The sequence below is a fragment of the Somniosus microcephalus genome, chromosome 8 (assembly GCF_052327205.1).
Source record: "Somniosus microcephalus isolate GS21.2 chromosome 8, FLI_Smic_1.0, whole genome shotgun sequence".
Classification (NCBI taxonomy): Eukaryota; Metazoa; Chordata; class Chondrichthyes; order Squaliformes; family Somniosidae; genus Somniosus; species Somniosus microcephalus.
In genome coordinates, this window is record NC_140994.1 from 118,239,548 (window position 1) to 118,263,038 (window position 23,491).

Consider the following 23,491-nt stretch of genomic DNA (forward strand, 5'->3'; position numbering starts at 1 on the left):
TTCCTCTGGGGAGTGCAGCCAGAGCCAAGTTCACGGCACTGTGGGTGGCTCAGCTGCACAAGCGGGGAGGAATAAGAGCGGAAGGGCAATAGTGGTAGGAGACTCAATAGTGAGGGGTGCAGACAGGCATTTCTGCAGCCGCAGACGTGACTCCAGGATGGTATGTTGCCTCCCTGGTGCCAGGGTCAAGGATGTCACTGAACGGCTGCAGGACATTCTGAAGGGGGAGGGCGAACAGTCAGAGGTCATGGTTCACATTGGTACCAACGACATAGGTAGAAAGAGGGATGAGGTCCTGCAACAAGAATTTAGGGAGCTAGGTAGCAGATTAAAAAGCAGGACCTCAAAGGTTGTAATCTCTGGATTACTCCCGGTGCCACGTCCTAGTGAGTAGAGGAATAGGAGGATAGAGCAGATGAATGCGTGGTTAAAGAGTTGGTGCAGGAGGGAGGGCTTTAGTTTCCTGGATCACTGGGTCTGTTTCTGGGGAAGGTGCGACCTGTACAAGTCGGACGGGTTGCACCTGATCCGGAACGGGACCAACATCCTTGCGGGGAGGTTTGCTAGTGCTGTTGGGGGGGGTTTAAACTAACTTGGTAGGGGCATGGGATATGGAGTGGAGCTATAGTAGGGGGTGATGCACAGCCAAATATAGAGGAAAAAACAAGTCAGTCTGGAAGGCTGATATGTAATGGCACAAGGGAGTATGACAAGGCTGGATGGCATTTATTTTAATGTAAGGAGTCTTACAAGTAAGGCAGGTGAATTGAAGGTGTTGCTGAACACATGGGAGTATGATATTGTTGCTATCACAGAGACATGGTTGAGGGAGGGGCAGACTGGCAGCTCAATATTCCGGGGTATAGAATCTTCAGGCGAGACAGAGGGGGGTGCAAAAGAGGAGGGGGTGTTGTAATATTAATCAAGGAGTCAATTCTGCAGTAAGGAGGGATGATATCTTAGCAGGTTCCTCTAATGAGGCCATATGGGTAGAACTTAAAAACAAAAAGGGGGCAAGTACTTTGCTGGGAGTGTACTATAGGCCCCCAAACAGTCAGGGGGAGATAGAAGAACAGATATGTAGGCAAATCTCAGAGAAGTGTAGCAATAATAGGTTAATAATAGTAGGGGATTTCAACTTCCCCAATATTAACTGGGATAGTCAAGAGTGTGAAAGGCTTAGAGGGTGTGGAATTCTTAAAAGTGCATCCAGGAGAGCTTTTTGAGCCAGCATGTAGAAAGTCCTACAAGAGAGGGGGCAGTACTGGACCTAATTCTAGGGAATGTAGCCGGGCAAGTGGTAGAAGTGTCAGTAGGAGAGCATTTTGGTGACAGTGACCATAATTCAGTGAGATTTAAGGTAGTCATGGAAAAGGACAAAGATGGACCGGAAATAAAGGTTCTAAATTGGGGGAAGGCGGATTTTAATATGATAAGGCAGGATCTGGCCAAAGTGGACTGGGATCAGCTACTTGTAGGAAAGTCCACATCAGAGCAGTGGGAATCATTCAGAAAGGAAATAGAGAGAGTACAGCGCCAACATGTTCCCGTAAAGGTCAACGGTGGGACCAACAAGCCCAGGGAACCCTGGATGTCACGGGGTATACAAGAATGGATTAGGAAAAAAAGGGAGGCTTTTGGCAGATACAAAGGACTAAAAACAGTGGAAGCCCTAGAGTATAGAAAGTGCAGGGGGGTACTTAAAAAAGAAATTAGGAGAGCGAAGAGGGGGCATGAAAAAACACTGGCGGGCAAAATAACGGAAAATCCCAAAGTGTTTTAGAAGTATATTAAGGGCAAGAGGATAGCCAGGGAAAGAGTAGGGACCAAAGTGGCAATGTGTGTGTAGAGCCGGAAGATGTCGGTGAGGTTTTAAATGAATATTTAACGATCAGGAAGGACAGGCAGGAAGGAAGGGGAGGTGGGGTGGCTATGTTAATAAAGGAAGGAATCACTGTAATACAGAGAAATGATATTGGGTCAAAAGATCAGGATAATGAAACAGTTTGCGTGTAGGTAAGGAATAATAAGGGGAAAAAAACACTAGTGGGCGTAGTCTATAGGCCTCCGAACAGTGGCAACTCTGTTGGACGGAGTATCAATCAGGAAATAGTTGAGGCTTGTAATAAGGGAACATCTATATTTATGGGGGATTTTAACTATCATATTAATTGGACAAATCAAATTGGGCAGGGCTGCCTTGAGGATGAGTTCATTGAGTGTATTAGGGATGGGTTTCTTGAGCAGTATGTAACTGAACCGACCAGGGGGCAAGCAACCTTAGATCTGGTCCTGTGTAACGAGACAGGATTAATTAAAAATGTCCTAGTAAAGGATCCCCTTGGAATGAGTGACCATAACATGGTTGAATTCCATATTCAATTAGAGGGTGAGAAGGTTGGATCTCAAACAAGCGTGCTAAGCTTGAATAAAGGAGACTATGAAGGTATGAGAGCGGAATTGAGCAGACTGGATTGGGAAAATAGATTAAAGGGTAAGACGATACATGATCAGTGGTGTACATTTAAGGAGTTATTTTACAACTTCCAAAAAAAATATATTCCACTGAGAAGAAAAGGGTGTAAAAGAAAAGACAGCCATCCGTGGCTAAGTAAAGAAATTAAGGATAGTATTCGAATAAAAACAAGGGCATATAAGGTAGCCAAATCTAGTCGGAGGATAGAGGATTGGGAAAACTTTAAAAGACAGCAAAAAATAACAAAAAGATTGATTATGAAAGTAAATTAGCAAAAAATATAAAAACAGATAGTAAGAGTTTTTATAGTTATATAAAAAGAAAAAGGGTGGCTAAAGTAAATGTTGGTCCCTTAGAGGATGAGACCGGGAAATTAATGGTGGGAAATATGGAGATGGCAAAAACACTGAATGAATATTTTACATCAGTCTTTACAGTAGAAGACACTAAGAATATCCCAACACTGGACAAACAGGGGGCTAAAGGGGGGGAGGAGCTAAACACGATCAAAATCACTAAGGAAGTGGTACTCGGTAAAATAATGGGACTCAAGGCGGATAAATCACCTGGACCTGATGGCTTACATCCTAGGGTCTTGAGGGAAGTGGCGGTAGGGATTGTGGATGCATTGGTAATAATTTTCCAAAACTCCCTGGACTCGGCAAAGGTCCCGGCAGACTAGAAAACTGCTAATGTAACACCCTTATTTAAAAAGGGCAGTAGACAGAAGGCTGGAAACTATAGACCGGTTAGCCTAACATCTGTGGTAGGTAAAATTTTGGAGTCCATTATTAAGGAGACAGTAACAGGACATTTGGATAATCATAATTTAATAGGACAAAGTCAGCATGGTTTTATGAAGGGGAAGTCATGTTTGACAAATTTGCTGGAGTTCTTTGAGGAAGTAACATATAGGGTGGATAAAGGGGAACCAGTGGACGTAGTGTATTTAGACTTCCAAAAGGCATTTGACGAGGGGCCACACAAAAGATTATTGCTTAAGATAAAAAATCACGGGATTGGGGGTAATATTCTGGCATGGATAGAGGATTGGCTATCTAACAGGTGCACCTGTCTCTATCTCCAACCCTTTACTGTGCACCTGTCTCTATCTCCAACCCTTTACTGTGCTCCTGTCTCTATCTCCAACCCTTTACTGTGCTCCTGTCTCTATCTCCAACCCTTTACTGTGCACCTGTCTCTATCTCTAACCCCTTTAGTGTGCTCCTGTCTCTATCTCTAACTCTTTACTGTGCACCTGTCCCTATCTCTAACCCCTTACTGTGCACCTGTCTCTATCTCCAACCCTTTACTGTGCTCCTGTCTCTATCTCCAACCCTTTACTGTGCACCTGTCTCTATCTCCAACCCTTTACTGTGCTCCTGTCTCTATCTCCAACCCTTTACTGTGCTCCTGTCTCTATCTCTAACTCTTTACTGTGCACCTGTCCCTATCTCTAACCCCTTACTGTGCACCTGTCTCTATCTCCAACCCTTTACTGTGCTCCTGTCTCTATCTCCAACCCCTTAATGTGCACCTGTCTCTATCTGCAACCCTTTACTGTGCTCCTGTCTCTATCTGCAACCCTTTACTGTGCTCCGGTCTCTATCTCCTGCCAAATTACATAACCTCACACTTTCCAGTATTGTATTCCATCTGCCAAATCTCTGCCCACTTACTTAGCCTGTCTATGTCCCCTTGCAGGTTTTTTATGTCCTCCTCACTCACTACTTTCCCTCCCATCTTAGTATCATCTGCAAACTTTGATATGTTACACTCGGTCCCCTCCTCCAAATCGTTAATATAGATTGTAAAAAGTTGGGGACCCAGCACTGACCCCTGCGGAACACCACTAGTTACTGATTGCCAGTCTGAGAATGAAGTCATCGCTGGCGGCGCCGCGGGGCGCTAACGGTTAGCGCCGCCGCTAACCTCCCGCTGAATTTCGCAGGAGGCGTTGGTGGCGCCATACCCAGGCGCGAGTTGCTTTGCACCCCATTAGCGCCCTCTTAGGGCATGAACGGGAGACGCAAAGCAACCGAATTTTTCCCAAAACTGTACACAATACTCCAGGTGTGGTCTCACCAGGGATTAGTTGCATTTAAGTCGGTGTGCACGTCATGCCCTCCAGATTTGCATGTCCAGGGTCAGTGCTGCTAACGGCAGCACGATGGCCCTCACCAAAATGGCAGCCAGCAAGTCACACACCACAGGCGGATGTTAGAGCAGCAGCCGCCATTTCCTGAATCTGCCGCTAACGGGTGGCAGTAAGTAGCCCAATTTCTAGGCGTATAACTTTTCTTAGCCCTTTGAAGCAAATCTGCTTGCATTCAGCAAGATCTTGGCTTTGTGCCGCTCACACATCTGATTTTTTGGAGGTGTCAATCAGGAAAAGGTCTTGTGAATGAAAACGTGGTGAAATGGTTTTGGTAGGTGTCTGGGGTTGAGCTGGAATGTCAGGAGAATGTAGGGTTTGCTCTTACTGTTGGCCCATCCTGTACCTGAGCCAGCTGTAAAGTGGAAAAATTCTCATATTCCAGCAGTTGTATTATTTTTCTGAATATGCACCATAGAGATGGAACAAAATTGCTGAGGAAATTTTATGGCCAGTTTAAGATCTGAATCTTGCAAATTTTGGAACTTGGAAAAATTAAAATGTCAGAATTAGGAAATATATAGCACACAGTGAAAAAAAATTCTAAAGCAAATTCTGCTATGCCTGTGACAATTAGAGTTCAGTCAATAAGAGCTGGTCACTCAGATTGTCTGATGAAAGGATTATTTAGGTTTTTGATCTGATCTTATTTTGAAATCATATGGGCAGCTTTTACAATACCAATGGCCTATTTTCTAATCACAAGGGGTAAAAAAGTCAGGTTCTAAAGTATAACCTATCTCTTTACAGGCTTCCATTAACCAACAATCAGATTATGAAAAAGTAGAAAGGAATGCATCTTGCCCGAGTTGGAGGATATAGGCAATTCTATCATTTTCAGAGAATGAATGTAGTACCAGTGCAAGCCTGCTCTGCAACTGAATCACCCGAAAGTTTGACGCTCTGCACAATGTTTAAGAAAACTCAGCAATTTAAGATGGAGTAACAAAAGGTAGGTCCAATGTCTGATCAAAAGATGAAGTGCTTTTTTTTTTATTCGTTCATGGGATCTGGGCGTCGCTGGCAAGACCAGCATTTTTTGCCCATCCCTAATTGCCCGAGAAGGTGGTGGTGAGCCGCCTTCTTGAACCGCTGCAGTCTGTGTGGTGAAGGCTCTCCCACAGTGCTGTTACGGAGGGAGTTCCAGGGTTTTGACCTGGCGACGATGAAGGAACAGCAATATACTTCTAAGCACCTGCTGCCCTTGTCCTTCTAGGTGGTAGAGGTCGCGGGTTTGGGAAGTGCTGCCGAAGAAGCCTTGGTAAGTTGCTGCAGTGCATCTTGTAGATGGTACACACTGCAGCCACGGTACGCCGGTGGTGGAGGGAGTGAATATTTAAGGTGATGGATGAGGTGCCAATCAAATGGGCTGCTTTGTCCTGGATGGTGTTGAGCTTCTTGAGTGTTGTTGCAGCTGCACTCATCCAGGCAAGTGGAGAGTATTCCATCACACTCCAGACCTCTGCCTTCTGGATGGTGGAAAGGCTTTGGGAAGTCAGGAGAGGAGACACTCGCCACAGAATACCTAGCCTCTGACCTGCTGTTGTTGCCACAGTATTTATGTGGCTGGTCCAGTTAAGTTTCTGGTCAATGGTGACCCCCAGGATGTTGATGGTGGGGGATTCGGCGATGGTAATGCCGTGGAATGTCAAAGGGAGGTGGTTAGACTCTCGCTTGTTGGAGATAGTCATTGCCTGGCACTTAAGTGGCAGGTAACATTCGTGCCACAGATCAGCCCAAGCCTGAACGTCGTCCAGGTCTAGTTGCATGCGGGCATGGACTGCTTCATTTTCTGAGGAGTTGTGAATGGCGCTGAACACCGCAGTCATCAGGGAACATCCCCGTTTCTGACCTTATGTTGGAGGGAAGGGCATTGAGGAAGCAGCTGAAGATGGTTGGGCCTAGGACACTGCCTTGAGGAACTCCTGCAGCGATGTCCTGGGGCTGTGATGATTGACCTTCAATCACCACAACCATCTTCCTTTGTGCTAGGTATGAGTCCAGCCAGTAGAGCATTTTCCCCCTGATTCCCATTGACTTCAGTTTTAGTAGGGCTCCTTGATGCCACACTTGGTCAAATGCTGCCTTGATGTCAAGGGCAGTCACTCTCACCTCACCTCTGGAATTCAACTCCTTTGTCCATGTTTGGACCAAGGCTGTAACAAGGTCGGGAGCCGAGTAGTCTTGGCGGAACCCAAACTGGGCATCAGTGAGCAGGTTATTGGTGAGTAAGTGCCGCTTGATAGCACTGTCGATGACAATCATCAGCAAAGTGATGGAAGGTGAGAGTAGACTGATGGGGCAGTAATTGGCCGGGTTGGATTTTTCCTGCCTTTTGTGGACAGGACATACCTGGGCAGTTTTCCACATTGTCGGATAGATGCCAGTGTTGTAGCTGTACTGGAACAGCTTGGCTAGAGGTGCGGCTAGTTCTGGAGCACAAGTCTTCAGCACGACAGGCGGGATATTGTCTGGGCCCATAGCCTTTGCTGCGGGCATGGACTGCTTCATTATCTGAGGAGTTGTGAATGGCACTGAACACTGTACAGTCATCAGCGAACATCCCCACTTCTGACCTTATGTTGGAGGGAAGGTAATTGATGAAGCAGCTGATAGTTGGGCTGAGAACACTGCCCTGAGCAACTACTGCAGCAATGTCCTGGGGCTGTGATGATTGCCCTCCAACCACCACAACCATCTTCGTTTGTGCTAGGTATGACTGCAGCCAGTAGAGAATTCCCCCCATCCCTGATTCCCATGTTTCAGTTTTACTAGGGCTCCTTGATGCGCCACACGGTCAAATGCTGCCTTGGTGTCAAGGGCAGTCACTGTCCCCTCACCTCTGGAATTCTGCTCCTTTGTCCATGTTTGGACCAAGACTGTAATGTGGTCTGGAACTAAGTGGTCCCGGTGGAACCCAAACAGGGCATCAGCGAGCAAATTATTGGTAAGTGCCGTTTGATAGCACTGTCGACGACACCTTCCATCACTTTGCTGATGAGTGAGATTAGACTGATGGGTGGTAATTGGCCAGATTGGATTTGTCCCGACATACCTGGGCAGTTTTTCCACATTGTCGGATAGATGCCACTGTTGTAGCTGTACTAAAACAGCTTGGCTAGAGGCGCGGCTAGTGCTGGAGCACAAGTCTTCAGCACGACAGCTGGATGTTGTCGGGGCTCATAGCTTTTGCTGTATCCAGTGCGCTCAGTCGTTTCTTGATATCACGTGGAAGGAATCGAATTGGCTGAAGACCGGCTTCTGTGATGGTGGGAACCTCAGGAGGAGGCCGATATGGATCACCCACTCGGCACTTCTGGATGATGGTTGCAAACACTTCAGCTTTGTCTTTTGCACTCACGTGCTGGGCTCCACCATCATTGAGGATGGGGATATTCATGGAGTCTCCTCCAGTTAGTTATTTAATGGTCCACCACCATTCATGACTGGACGTGGCAGGACAGCAGAGCTTTGATCTGATCAATTGATTGTGGGATCGCTTAGCTCTTTCTATACCATGCTGCTTCCACTTTTTAGCATGCATCTGAGTCCTGTGTTGCAGCTTCCGCAGGTTGGCACCTCATTTTTAGGTATGCCTGGAGCTGCTCCTGGCATGCTCTTCTATACTCCTATTGAACCAAGGTTGGTCCCCTGGCTTGATGGTAATGATAGAGTGAGGGATATGCCGGACCATGAGGTTCCAGATTGTGGTGGAATACAATTCTGCTGCTGCTGATGGCCCACAGCGCCTCATGGATGCCCAGTTTTGAGCTGCTACATCTGTTCTGAATCTATCCCATTTAGCATGGTGGTAGTACCACACAACACGATAGAGGGTGTCCTCAGTGTGGAGACGGGGCTTCATCTCCACAATGACTGTGCGGTGGTCACTGCTATCAATGCCGTCATGGACAGATACATCTGCGACAGGTAGATTTGCGAAGACGAGGTCAAGTAGGTATTTCCCTCGTTTTGGTTCCCTCACCACCTGTCGCAGGCCCAGACTGGCAGCTATGCCTTTCAGGACTCGGCCAGCTTGGTCAGTAGTGGTGCTGGCGAGCCACACTTGGTGATGGACATTGAAGTCCCCCACAGAGTACATTTGGCCCTTGCTACACTCAGCGCTTCTTCCAAGTGATGTTCAACATGGAGGAGTACTGATTCATCAGCTGAGGGAGGGCGGTAGATGGTAATCAGCAGGAGGATTCCTTGCCCATGCTTGAGCTGAAGCCATGAGGCTTCATGGGGTCCGGAGTCAATGTTGAGGACTCTCAGGGCCACTCCTATAGTTAGAATAGTAGTCAATCACTATTAGATATTCTTTACCATTCAAATGAAAAAGGTCCATACCAACCTTTTGCCATGGTGCTGTTGGTAAGTCAGCTGCTATCATTGGTTCCTTTGTTTGTTTGTTTTGGTGTTTCTGACATGTCTCCCATTTGCCTATCATGTTCTCAATGTCCTTATTTATGCCAGGCCAATAAACAGTGTCTCTTGCTCTCCTTTTGCATTTTTCAATTCCGAGGTGTTCCTCATGAATCCTTTTGAGAATGTCTTGACGTAGAGCCTGTGGAATGACTATTCTGTTCTGTTTTAGTAATAGTCCACTTGCGACACTCAACTCTGACCTGATGTGATAGTACTTTGGACAGGAACCTTTTGGCCAACCATGATGAATGTTCTCTATTACTGTTTGTAATACTGTATCTTTTACTGTTTCTTCTGCTATTTGCTTTGATTTTGTGTCTGACACGGGCAGCGCAGCAGTGACCATACTCACATAAACATCCACGTCTTCTTCAGTAGAGCTCACATGACTCATTGTGGGTGCTCGGGATAGTGCATCTGCTAACACTATGTGTTTGCCTGGTGTGTAGGTCAGTTCAAAGTCATATCTTTGCAGCTTCACCATGAGTCGTTGAATCCTTGGAGACATCTCATTCAGATTTTTTTTATGATGGCAACCAGTGGGCAGTGGTCTGTCTCAACTGTGAAGGTGGGAAGTCCATATATGTAGCCATGAAACTTTTCTAGTCCAACTACCAAGCCTAGACATTCCTTTTCAATCTGGGCGTATCGACACTCGGAATCAGTCATAGACCTGGAGGCATAGGCAACAGGCTTCCAATCTTCACCCTCTGCTTGTAGCAAGACTGCACCTAGGCCATCTTTTGATGCATCCGTTGACACTTTGATTCTCTTTGCTGGGTCAAAGAAGGTGAGTACAGGTGTGGTTGTCAGCACTGTTTTGAGGTTCATCCACTCTTGTTCATGTCTTTCTGTCCATGCGAACTTATTTCTTTTACGTAGCAGGTCTCGCAGACAGGCTGTCTTGGCTGACAAGTTAGGAATGAACTTTCCAATGAAGTTTATCATCTCCATGATGCGTAGCACTCCTCCTTTGTCAGTGGGTCGGGGCATGTTGAGTATGGCGTTTACTTTTTCCATATCTGGCTCTATTCCTTTGCCAGATAGATTATCTCCTAGGAAAGTGACTTCCTGGACGCCAAACTGACACTTGGCTTTGTTGAGCTTCAGTCCATTCCGGCGTATGCTCTGTAGCACTTTAGTCAGTCTCTCATTGTGTTCTTTCAGTGTGGAGCCCCAGATGATGATGTCATCAACATAAACCCGAACTCCTTTCAGACCTTCAATTATGTGTTCCATCGCTCTATGAAAGATTTCAGATGCAGATATTATCCCGAAAGGCATTCTGAGGAAACAATACCTGCCAAATGGTGTGTTGAAGGTACAGTATTTGGTGCTTTCTTCATCCAGTTTTAGTTGCCAAAATCCTTGTGAGGCATCGAGCTTTGTGAAGTATCTGGCACCTGACATTTCACTGGTGATTTCTTCTCGCTTGGGAATCTGGTAGTGTTCACGTTTTATGTTTGCAATTAAGTCCTTTGGATCCATGCATATTCTTAGATCATTGTTCTTTTTCTTTACACATACCATGGAGTTAACCCAGTCTGTTGGCTCTTCGACTTTCCTGATGACTCCTAGTGTGGTCATTCTGTCCAGTTCTTTCTTGAGCCGGTCACGCAGGGGTGCTGGAACTCTCCGTGGAGCATGTACCACCGGCTGAGCATCCTCCTTTAGCTGGATCTTGTAAGTGAATGGTAGAACTCCAAATCCTTTGAACACATCCTGGAAATTACTCACTACAGAATCCACCGAGTCATCTGGTCTGCTTATGACACAGTTTATACGGTAGACTCTCTTGACCAGTTCTAAGTCCTCACAAGCTTTGTCACCTAGTAGTGAATCAAGTCCTTCAGCCACAACAGAAAACATGAGATGATGCACTTTGTCTTTGACTGTCACTTTAAGTCTGCATACACATAAGCCATCTATTTTCTGTCCATTATAGTTCTTCAGTAGTACTGACTTTTTCTGTATTTTGGGCTTTTCTTTCATGTTTTTAATGTCACTCATACTGATTAAGTTTGCTTTTGCCCCAGTGTCTAGTTTCAATGTAACTAATGCTCCATTTACCTGCAGTGGGATCATCCATTTGTCCTCTTTTACTGCATTAACTTTATGTTCAGCATTGTCCATTCCTGAGGGCTGCACATTTTCTGTATCCTTTTCTATATTGTCACATGACACCATTCCTACAGAAAATGTCTCACTTAAATCAGTGTCCTCAATCACATTGACTTGGACTTGTTGCCCTTTCTTTGTTTTTACTTTTGAAAAGCATTGTTTGGCAAAGTGATTCTTTCCATGACATTTTGTGCACATTTTCCCAAATGCTGGGCATTTTCGTGTCTGGTGTTTGCAACCACAGCGTTTATAATTAAAAATTCCTTCCTCCGATTGCTTTTCATTTCTGTTCTGCCCACGTTTCTTCCCCTTGTAGGACACAGCACCGACAGCAGCACTATCACTTACTACAATCGCATTATTATTAATTTCACTGAAAGTCTTCGCGTGCTTTTGAGCTAGCTCACTGGCTTGGCATATTTTCACAGCATTCTCCAATGTTAGTTCGGTTTCTCTCAACAGACGTTCCCTGACCTTATCATGAATATCAAACACAATCTGGTCACGAATCATGGATGATTTCAGATCAGAGAAATTACATGTCTGTGCTTTCAGTTTCAGATCGGTCACAAAGCTATCAAAAGTCTCATTTTGCTGCTGTGTCCGTGAACGGAACACGTATCTCTCATAGGTTTCATTCTTTTTGGGAGAACAATGTGTATCAAACTTCTTTAGCACATCTTCCAGTTTTTCTCTGTCCTCCTCTTGCTTAAATACAAATGTATTAAATACCTCTATCGCTTGCGGGCCTGCAACCGTGAGCAGCAACGCTATTTTCCTTGCGGCTGGCATCGTACCGAACCGATGGCAGCAATGTAGAGTTCGAATCGTTGTTTGAAAGTCTGCCAATTGCAGTCGACATTCCCAGTGAGTTTCAAACCCTCCGGTGGCTTCAAATTCTCCATGTCGCGTTTCACAATATTCAGCAGATTTTACCAATCCTGGTACCATGTTATGTTCATTAATAACTAGTCGTTTTCATTATGAACAGCTAGCTTCTAGCTAGTCACTTTATTCATGCCATGTGGACTTCTGTACAGATTCCATCTTGACTACTGCCTTGTGGGTAGCCTAGTGCATCGTGGGTAGTCCACTCTTATATACATACAGCTAAACATACAGCAACATACAGCTCCACCTAGTGTACCATTCTAGAATGACAGGTTACTGATCATTACAGTTTTGTTAGGTTTTTTTTCTTCTCGTGGCTTTTTTTTCAACAGTCAGGCTCTGCAAAGTCTCTGTAGCTTAGCAACAGCTTCAGAGAGATGCTGCCAAGGTACAGGCCAACTGTTTAGAAGCTGTTGCTAAGCAACAGTGTTTGTTGTCAGATACAGAGATGAAAAGCTCCGTATGCTTCAAAATTAACGCTGGTGTGTCCGGCAGTTTTGAGGGAACGGCAACAGCTCGGTCCCGTCGGTGCCGGATAGCACAAAGTTTCCTGTACTAGCTTTTTACTCCAGATTTATTTCATTAACTGAATTTAAACTCACGTCCCTGGATCATTAGCTCAGGCCTCTGGGTTACTAGTCCAGTAACATAACCACTATGTTACCATTCCCGCTGTTCCTCAAGCTTGTAGTGAGCTCCATTGGAACAGTGTAGGAGGTTGAGGACAGAGAATTCAGAGTGGGAGTGGGATGCCAATTTACAATCTTCCAGCCTCAACACTGAATTCAACAACTTCAGATCATAACCATCGTTCCCATTTTCTCGGACAGCAGGGGCTGGTAATTTTTCTGCCGTTGCCATTTACACCTCCTTTGGACTCTTTTTTTCCTTTGTTGTCCCATTACCACCACTTCTGTCTTGCACCATCATCCCTTTTGCCATTTAATTGCTCCTGCCCTACACCATATCACGGACTTTCCCTTTTGTTCTTTCCTCCCACTCTTCTTCATCACTTGCTTATAAACTATTAAATCTCTTTTTTTTGATCACGTGACATTCTGCCGACGTGACATCTGATCACATGACTTCTATAAATGTTATTGCATTTACCCAATAATGGAGGGAAAAACCGAGGGCGGGCGAGAGGGGAAAAACCGAGGGCGGGCGAGAGGGGAAAAACCGAGGGCGGGCGAGAGGGGAAAAACCGAGGGCGGGCGAGAGGGGAAAAACCGAGGGCGGGCAAGAGAGGAAAAAACAAGGGCTGGGGAGCAATTCACAGAGAGAAAACCAGAGGTGGGAAGAACTTTGATTCCACCATTAACTAATGGCAACTCACTGAAATTGCTCTGATAACTAATAGTAATAGTGGTAACACTCAAGATTCCCCTCATAACCAACAGTCATACAATAACTCACTGATAGTAATAGGTGTAATGCCCCATATCCTAACTGTAACTAGAAGTAATCCTGTAACCCACTGATATTTATCCTGAAGCCATAGCCAGAATCCCCCTGCACTACAGAAGGTGCTGTCAAGCTCCCCCGTCGGACACTTTTGACAGGTCCGATCTCTCTCCCCATCTCCTTGGACCCCGGTTCCGTATGAAGGTCACAACTCTGAACTGGGAACCACAGTCAGAGTTAATCTGTACTTGGCACAGGCCGACCTGAACCAAACCGAGATCTCGCACAAAGGGTGGTGGGCACTTCTCAGAGGGCACATCGTCCTGAACTCAGCTCAGCATCAGCATTTCTTAAACACTCCCTGAGCTCAGAGTTGATAAAGGAGGGTTTTCATAGAATTATCGAAATTACAGCACAGGAGGAGGCCATTCGGTCCCCGGTGCTGGCGCTTTCCCCTGTAACCACATTCCCCCACCAGATCATTTTATATTCCTCCTTTTCAAATATTTACCCTTTTACTGGTTGCTCTTCTCTCAATGCTGCTCCCACTCACCACCTTGTTGCTGCTGCTCCCAGCTCTGCAGGAAATGCTGGGCCCCAAGCCCACCCCATTTCCCAATCTCCATATCTCCCCGAGCCCCCATTCTCCAATCTCCATCTCTCCCTGAGCCCCATTCCCCAGTCTCCATCTCTCCTAGAGCCCATATTCCCCAGTCTCCATCTCTCCTGGAGCCCATATTCCCCAGTCTCCATCCCTCCCCCAAGCCCCATTCCCCAGTCTCCATTCCACCTCCGTGCACCCATTCCCCAGTCTCCATCTGCCCCCAAGCCCCCATTCCCTAGTGTTGCACTCTCCCGAGCCCCCATTCCGCATCTACCCCAGAGCCCCCATTCCCCAGTTTCCCTCTCGCCCCGAGCCTCCAATCCCCATCCTTCCGCTCGAGCCCCCATTCCCCAGTTACCAACTGTCCAGAGTCCCCATTCCCCCGTATCCATCTCTCCCCCAGCCCCTATTCCCCAGTCTCCATCTCCCCTCAAGCTCCCATTCCCCAGTCTCCATCTCTCACGAAGCCCATTCCCAGTCTCCATCTCTCCCCGAGGCCCATTCCCAGTCTCCATCTCTCCCCGAGCCCCCATTCGCCAGTCTCCATCACTCCCGAGGCCCATTCCCAGTCTCCATCTCTCCCCGAGGTTCATTCCCAGTCTCCATCTCTCTCCGAGATCCATTCCCAGTCTCCATCTCTCCCCGAGCCCCCATTCCCCATCTCTCCCCGAGCCCCCATTCCCCAGTCTCCATCTCTCCCCGAGCCCCCATTCCCCAGTCTCCACCACTCCCTGAGCACCCATTCCCCAGTCTCCATCTCTCCCCGAGGCCCATTCCCAGTCTCCATCTCTCCCCGAGGCCCATTCCCAGTCTCCATCTCTCCCCGAGACCCATTCCTAGTCTCCATCTCTCCCCGAGGCCCATTCCCCAGTCTCCATCTCTCCCCGAGCACCCATTCCCCAGTCTCCATCTCCCCCCGAGTACCCATTCCCCAGTCTCCATCCCTCCCCCAAGCCCCATTCCCCAGTCTCCATCCCACCTCCGTGCACCCACTCCCCAGTCTCCATCTCTCCCCGAGGCCCATTCCCAGTCTCCATCTCTCCCCGAGCACCCATTCCCCAGTCTCCATCTCTCCCCGAGGCGCATTCCCCAGTCTCCATCTCTCCCCGAGCACCCATTCCCCAGTCTCCATCTCTCCCCGAGCACCCATTCCCCAGTCTCCATCCCTCCCCCAAGCCCCATTCACCAGTCTCCATCTCTCCCCGAGCACCCATTCCCCAGTCTCCATCCCACCTCCGTGCACCCACACCCCAGTCTCCATCTCTCCCCGAGGCCCATTCCCAGACTCCATCTCTCCCCGAGCACCCATTCCCCAGTCTCCATCTCTCCCCGAGCACCCATTCCCCAGTCTCCATCTCTCCCCGAGCCCCCATTCCCCAGTCTCCATCTCTCCCCGAGCCCCCATTCCCCAGTCTCCATCTCTCCCCGAACCCCCATTCCCCAGTCTCCATCTCTCCCCGAGCACCCATTCCCCAGTCTCCATCTCTCCCCGAGGCCCATTCCCAGTCTCCATCTCTCCCCGAGGCCCATTCCCATTCTCCCCGAGGCCCATTCGCCAGTCTCCATCACTCCCGAGGCCCATTCCCAGTCTCCATCTCTCCCCGAGGTTCATTCCCAGTCTCCATCTCTCTCCGAGGTCCATTCCCAGTCTCCATCTCTCCCCGAGCCCCCATTCCCCATCTCTCCCCGAGCCCCCATTCCCCAGTCTCCATCTCTCCCCGAGCCCCCATTCCCCAGTCTCCACCTCTCCCTGAGCACCCATTCCCCAGTCTCCATCTCTCCCCGAGGCCCATTCCCAGTCTCCATCTCTCCCCGAGGCCCATTCCCCAGTCTCCATCCCTCCCCCAAGCCCCATTCCCCAGTCTCCATCCCACCTCCGTGCACCCACTCCCCAGTCTCCATCTCTCCCCGAGGCCCGTTCCCAGTCTCCATCTCTCCCCGAGCACCCATTCCCCAGTCTCCATCTCTCCCCGAGGCGCATTCCCCAGTCTCCATCTCTCCCCGAGCACCCATTCCCCATCTCTCCCCGAGCACCCATTCCCCAGTCTCCATCCCTCCCCCAAGCCCCATTCCCCAGTCTCCATCCCACCTCCATGCACCCACTCCCCAGCCTCCATCTCTCCCCGAGGCCCATTCCCAGTCTCCATCTCTCCCCAAGCACCCATTCCCCAGTCTCCATCTCTCCCCGAGCACCCATTCCCCAGTCTCCATCTCTCCCCGAGCACCCATTCCCCAGTCTCCATCTCTCCCCGAGCACCCATTCCTAGTCTCCATCTCTCCCCGAGACCCATTCCTAGTCTCCATCTCTCCCCGAGGCCCATTCCCCAGTCTCCATCTCTCCCCGAGACCCATTCCTAGTCTCCATCTCTCCCCGAGGCCCATTCCCCAGTCTCCATCTCTCCCCGAGCACCCATTCCCCAGTCTCCATCTCTCCCCGAGCCCCCATTCCCCAGTCTCCATCTCTCCCCAAGACCCCATTCCCCAGTCACCATCCCTCCCCCAAGCCCCATTCCCATCTCCATCCCACCCCCGTGCACCCACTCCCCAGTCTCCATCTGCCCCCATTCCCTAGCGTTGCACTCTCCCCTCTGAGCCCCCATTCCGCATCGACCCCAGAGCCCCCATTCCCCAGTTTCCCTCACGCCCCGAGCCTCCAATCCCCATCCTTCTGCTCGAGCCCCCATTCCCCAGTTACCAACTCTCCAGAGTCCCCATTCCCCAGTATCCATCTCTCCCCCAGCCTCTATTCCCCAGTCTCCACTTCCCCTCAAGCTCCCATTTCCCAGTCTCTATCTCTCCCGAGGCCATTCCCAGTCTCCATCGCTCAAGAGGTCCATTCCCAGTCTCCATCTCTCCCCGAGCCCCCATTCCCCAGTCTCCATCTCTCCCCGAGCCCCCATTCCCCAGTCTCCATCTCTCCCCGAGCACCCATTCCCCAATCTCCATCTCTCCCCGAGCACCCATTCCCCAGTCTCCATCTCTCCCCGAGGCCCATTCCCAGTCTCCATCTCTCCCCAAGGCCCATTCCCATTCTCCCCGAGGCCCATTCCCATTCTCCATCTCTCCCCGAGGCCCATTCCCATTCTCCACCTCTCCCCGAGGCCCATTCCTAGTCTCCATCTCTCCCCGAGGCCCATTCCTCGTCTCCATCTCTCCCCAAGGCCCATTCCTGGTCTCCATCTCTCCCCGAGCACCCATTCCCCAGTCTCCATCTCTCCCCGAGCCCCCAATCCCAGTCTCCATCTCTCCCCGAGCCCCCATTCCCAGTCTCCATCTCTCCAAGCACCCATTCCCCAGTCTCCACCTCTCCGAGCACCCATTCCCCAGTCTCCATCTCTCCGAGCACCCATTCCCCATCTCTCCCCGAGCCCCCATTCCCCAGTCTCCATCTCTCCCCGAGCCCCCATTCCCAGTCTCCATCTCTCCCCGAGCCCCCATTCCCAATCTCCATCTCTCCCCGAGCCCCCATTCCCCAGTCTCCAACTCTCCCCGAGGCCCATTCCTAGTCTCCATCTCTCCCCGAGCCCCCATTCCCAGTCTCCATCTCTCCCCGAGCCCCCATTCCCAGTCTCCATCTCTCCCCGAGCACCCATTCCCCAGTCTCCATCCCTCCGCTCAAGCCCCCATTCCACAGTGTCCATCTCTCCCCGAGCCCCCATTCTCCAGTTCCCTCTCTCCTCCTTTTCTTCACCCTACTATCGAGCTGCCCCACCCCCCAATTTCAAGTACCCTGGATTTAAGAGACCCCCGATTTCAGAGACTTGCCAATATTAAAGCCCCCAATTGCTGAGACTCCCCCCGAATGCTGAAACCCCCATTTTCCAACTCTCCAACCCTTCCTGACTGCACTCCAGCCAGTCTCAGCTCTCTACAGCGGTGGTCGGTGACGCCACTGAATGGGGTGGGGCACTGCAGCGGGAAATGTAAATCGCATCCCGGGCTGCTGGAGGTAGCACTCGTGGGTGGAACCCACAATTCTTGGAAACGAGGGTTGGGAACCCTAGGTGTATAACGGGCAGTTAATTCAATATCGTCAGTTTTACACTAATCGCCCAAAATTAAAATTACACCCAATATCTTGATTAGGCTATTACAGGAAACTTTCAATTTACCGGCACCTAAATAACCGGAAATCTCAGTTAACCGGCAAAATTCAGGAGTAGGTTCAGGTAACTTTTATTACTTGCCTTCCTCCATGTGTTGCTGTGCAAGGGTGTGGCTGCAGCTGTTGCTAAGCTACAGAGACGCTTGTAACTTGTGGCCATTGTTTTGAAGCAAGCAACAGGGTTTGTTGCTTTATACGGAGCTCTCAGCTCCGTATTTTTTACTATAGCGTTCGGTTATCCGGAATTTTTGATGAACCGGCACCACGTCGGTCCCGTCCATGCCGGATAAAAAAAAGTCTCCTGTAATGTCATTTTATCTTATTTATTTATAATATTGTGCAGTGAGTATGCTCCCTCCAAATCATTTCTTAGTGCCTTAAAGCCAGTTAGCTCTCAATAGCTTTTCCTTCTCTTTCTTTGCAGATCTCCATTTTGGAAATTAGAGGATAAAATTAAACCAGCAGGAGGAACTGGTTGCTTTTCAGTTACTGGTCAGCATAGCATTTTCCCTATAATTATTGGTTTGGGGGATATTTTAAACATTACAGACACACTCAAGAAATATTATAAGCTAAAGAAAGTAAACTCCGTGTTTAGGGGAGGGGGCAGAAACAGGCCCGCATTCATTTGTGGGCAAGAATATTTTTCTAACAAATTCCTCTACCAAGCTACCATTATTCAGCTCACAAGTGCTCCTAAACAAACTCTCAATCACATATTAAGTGTTGCAAACTTTATTGTTTCAGTTAACTTAGCTGTGGCTGTTGGATGCTCGGTGAAACCATACTGGTTTAAAGCTAACAAAACATTGCAGTGTTATGCTCCAACGAAAACCAAATATCTTCTGTGCTGTATATCCTATGTAATGTATTTAATCTTGGGCCTACAGCCAAGTGTAATAAGTAAGTGTATGGTATTAGTGCATGGTGCTCCAATGTACCAACAAAATGCTTTCCCAATTAAGTTTTTCCCCTTGGTTGCTAGACTAAATATTGTCTTACCTCCCTCAGCAGGGTACAGGCCAGTGTGAAGATTTCTCGTAAACACACGTCACGAAACGAGGTAGCTATTTTTCGGTGCTTGGCTAGTGGTCTTGTTGAATCAGCCTGCGATACAATGTGCACAGAATCAATTCCGCCGATACTTGAATTCTGAGTTCATTTGACCCAATTTTTTTTAAATCTGAAAATATTTTCTCTCCTTCCTCTGGCCAGAGTGGGTAAGTGAGTAGGTCCTAGATCTTTGTCATGTGAGTGTGAAACTTGATGCAAAGGGGTGCACAGGAACAACTCGTCCCCATGAGGAACACTCCTGATCCCTGTTTGACTTTGCTGGAAGCAGTATCTCACTGTGCAAGGGGTGCATTAATCCCAACTGCAGCAGCATCATTGTCTTGATAAGATACAAAAATCTAACAAAATGTATCAAAATACTTGATATTGTTACTGGAGAAAAAATTTGTTATGCTGTAATTGTTCTCTTCCTCCTGCTCTTTCAGGCCTTATCTAAAGCCAATTTGTCAACTGTTTCCTTATTCTCCCCCCACCTCCACTTCTGCCCTACCTGCACCCCCATCTTAGTCCAATTACTGCTAACTTGCTCGACTTGAATAGTGCATTTGGTCTTGACACATCATGTGCAACGCCACGGGAGGTCGGCTAGTAACTCCTAAAAACACGCAAGTTAGCATGAGGGATGCGTACGTACCACGTTCATTTCAAGTGTAAGTTCAGACAAGATCATCACGCCAATCATACAGTGCTCCACACTGCCCTAAACAGACAATAAAACATTGTTTAAATACAGTGAATTAATTTTAGTCTTAACAACTCAAAGGAGCAGGAAGAGAATACCTGATGCGGTCACATGGCTGTATAAAATGGTTACTTAGAAATCTCATAACATAAGAAGTAAGCGGCCACTATTCTGCCGCAATTGTTGGATGTCACACAGCTGACATTTGTAATAACAGAATAGCATTATTTTTAGACATGGCAAATCAAGATATAATGTATTGTTGATATAGAGCATCCTTGCTAATCTGTCAACTTTAAAAAAAAATTAGAACAGATGAAATTTTAAGAACAAGAAACACCATTAAGCTCAACAAGCCAGTACCTTTGACCCTATCGACCGGACTTCTTATCATATGCCTCAATCCTTTTACTCTCTAGAAATGCATCCAATTGTTTCTTAAGCCTCTGTGTCAGGATTGGAAACGGGAATGCATGTAGAAGCATTTGGTGGCACAATGGCATCACTGTTGTCTGCTGCTAAAACATATACTTTTATACAAAAACACAAACGACAAACCAAAATTGTTGGTGGCGGTTAAGAAGGCAAATGGTATGGTGGCCTTCGTAGCAAGAGGGTTCGAGTACAAGAACAAGGATGTCTTGCTGCAGTTGTACAGGGCCTTGGTGAGACCGCACCTTGAGTATTGTGTGCAGTTTTGGTCACCTTACCTGAGGAAGGACGTTCTTGCCATGGAGGGAGTGCAGCGAAGATTCACCAGGCTGATACCTGGGATGGCAGGAATGACATACGAGGAGAGATTGTGTCAATTGGGCTTATACTCACTGGAGTTTAGAAGATTGAGAGGGGATCTCATCGAAACCTATAAAATTCTGTCAGGTCTGGACAGACTAGATGCAGAAAGGATGTTTCTGATGGCCGGGGAGTCCAGAACCAGGGGTCGTAGTCTAAGGATAAGGGGTAAGCCATTTAGGACTGAAATGAGGAGGAATTTCTTCACCCAGAGAGTGGTGAACCTGTGGAATTCTCTGCCACAGAGGGCAGTGGAGGCCAGTTCATTAAATATATTCAAGAAAAGAGTTGGATATATTTCTTGAGGCTAAAGGGATCAAGGGATATGGGGAGAAGGCAGGGACAGGGTACTGAATTTGGATGATCAGCCATGATCTCATTGAATGGCGGAGCAGGCTCGAAGGGCCGAATGGCCTACTCCTGCTCCTATCTTCTATGTTTCTATGTTGAACTCTGCCATAAACTAATTACATTTACAGAACTGCCAAATGTCTTATAAAAGCTTGCTGGCTACCCAGGGTGGCTATTAAATATACTTTCCATAAATCTGTTTCATGTTCGCACATGGAATCGCACATGAAATCACACAGACCAGTCGAATGACCACGGGTAAAACAGAAGACTTCCTACCTGCAAAGTGATAGTGGAGAACTCACCATACACCAATGACATAACAGTGATAATTTGTACGATAGCAAGATACTGCAGATGCTGGAAATCCAAAATAACAACAGAAAATGCTGGAAAAACTCAGCAGGCCAGACAACATCCGTGGAGAGAAATTAGAGTTGACGTTTCGGGTCGAAACCCTTCTTCAAAACTGGAAAGGAAATGAAATAGATCGAAAGGAGGGCTGGGGAGGGAACAAAAGAAGTGAATAGACATAGACAGTCCTACTCAGGTCCCCTCCCTCACCTCTTTTTCCGATACATTGATGACTGTATCGGTGCTGTTTCCTGCACTCGCCCCGAACTAGACAATTTCATTCACTTTGCCTCCAATTTCCACCCTTCCCTCACCTTCACATGGTCCATCTCTGACTCTTCGCTTCCCTTCCTCGACTTCTCCGTCTCCATCTCTGGGGATAGGTTATTGACCAATATTCACTACAAGCCCACTGACTCCCACAGCTACCTGGACTACACTTCCTCCCACCCCACCTCCTGTAAGGACTCTATTCCATTCTCCCAGTTTCTCCATCTCCGCCGCATCTGCTTCCGATATGTCTTCCTTTTTCCTCAACCGAGGATTCCCCTCTACCATGTCCGTTCTATCTCCCGCACTTCTGCCCTCACCCCTGCCCCTCCCTCCCGGAACCACGATAGGGTTCCCCTTGTCCTCACCTTTCATCCCACCAGCCTCCACATTCAACGGATCATCCTCCGCCATTTCCGCTACCGCCAAAGTGATCCCACCACCAAACGCATCTTCCCCTCCCCTCCCCTTTCAGCATTCCGTAGGGACCGCTCCCTCCGAGACACCCTAGTCCACTCCTCTATCACCCCCAGCACCCCTTCCCCTGGCACCTTCCCGTGCAAGCGCAGGAGATGTAACACCTGCCCCTATACCTCCCCCCTTCCCACTGTCCAGGGCCCCAAACACCCCTTCCAGGTGAAACAGCAATTTACTTGTACTTCTTGCAATCTAGTATACTGTATTCGCTGCTCACGATGTGGTCTCCTCTACATTGGGGAGACCAAACGCAGATTGGGTGACCGCTTTGCGGAACACCTCCGTTCAGTCCGTAAGGATGACCCCGAGCTTCCGGTCGCCTGTCATTTTAATTCACCGCTCCATTCCCACTCGGACCTAACCGTCCTTGGCCTCTTGCACTGTTCCACAGAAGCGCAACGTAAACTCGAGGAACAGCACCTCATCTTCCGATTAGGCACTTTGCAGCCTTCCGGACTCAATATCGATTTCAACAATTTCAGATCATAACCTCGGCCCCTATTACATTTTTACTTATATATTTTTTTCCCCCACCCCTTTGTTTTGGGATTTCCCTCCACCCGCCCCCCCTTCCTCTTTTTTTTACATGGCAGCTGTCTCTCATTCTGCAGAACATTTCATACCTAATCTGAGCCGTCTTTTGTCTCTTTACTAGTCCTATCACCATCTCGTCTCATTTTGAATACCTCTTAATGTCTATTCACATCTTTTGTTCCCTCCCCAGCCCTCCTTTCTATCTATTTCATTTCCTTTCCAGTTTTGAAGAAGGGTTTCGACCCGAAACATCGACTCTTAATTTCTCTCCACGGATGTTGCCTGGCCTGCTGAGTTTTTCCAGCATTTTCTGTTGTTATTAGTGATAATTTGTAAATGGTTGGCAAGGTTTTGTGAGGACAACATTGGAGGATAAAGTTCTATAAGCATCCACATTGTAGCAATCATGTTGAACTTCTGAAGAGCACAGGGCAGGTAATAAACAGAATAACTATCTCCGGGTTGGAAATGAGGATAAGGCAAAAAGTGGCCAGATCCCATGCCAGATCAAATAAGGCTGAGCAGCAATCAGAACCTGCGATTCATTACCTCTTTTAGCCAAAGCCAAGACAATATATCATAGCCAAATAAGGAAATTAGATCACACGAACTGAGAAATTTAAGCAGCTGCTACTTCAATTTGTGAAGGCCCAGATTATTATCCCAAAGAGAAGTCATCAGGGTCAGGTTTGGGTTTGATTTCCAGACTCCCTTCATGAAATGAGATCACTCCTAATGAACTAAACGTAAGCCAGATGTACTCTGATAGAGCT

The 23,491-nt window shown here is 48.0% G+C and overlaps 1 protein-coding gene across 1 annotated transcript in view; it reads right to left on the bottom strand.

Moving 5' to 3' along the window:
* The window catches only part of LOC147113758 (ran-binding protein 17-like), an 815,149-nt gene extending 795,195 nt beyond the window's left edge, over nucleotides 1–19,954 (bottom strand). The window contains exons 1-2 of the mRNA XM_085995069.1: nucleotides 19,893–19,954; nucleotides 19,187–19,291 (exon numbers count right to left, since the gene is read on the bottom strand). Of these exons, the coding sequence (XP_085851195.1) occupies nucleotides 19,187–19,291; nucleotides 19,893–19,940 (153 nt within the window). The 5' untranslated portion in view covers nucleotides 19,941–19,954. The remainder of the gene's footprint in view (nucleotides 1–19,186; nucleotides 19,292–19,892) is intronic.
* Nucleotides 19,955–23,491: the final 3,537 nt, after the last annotated feature.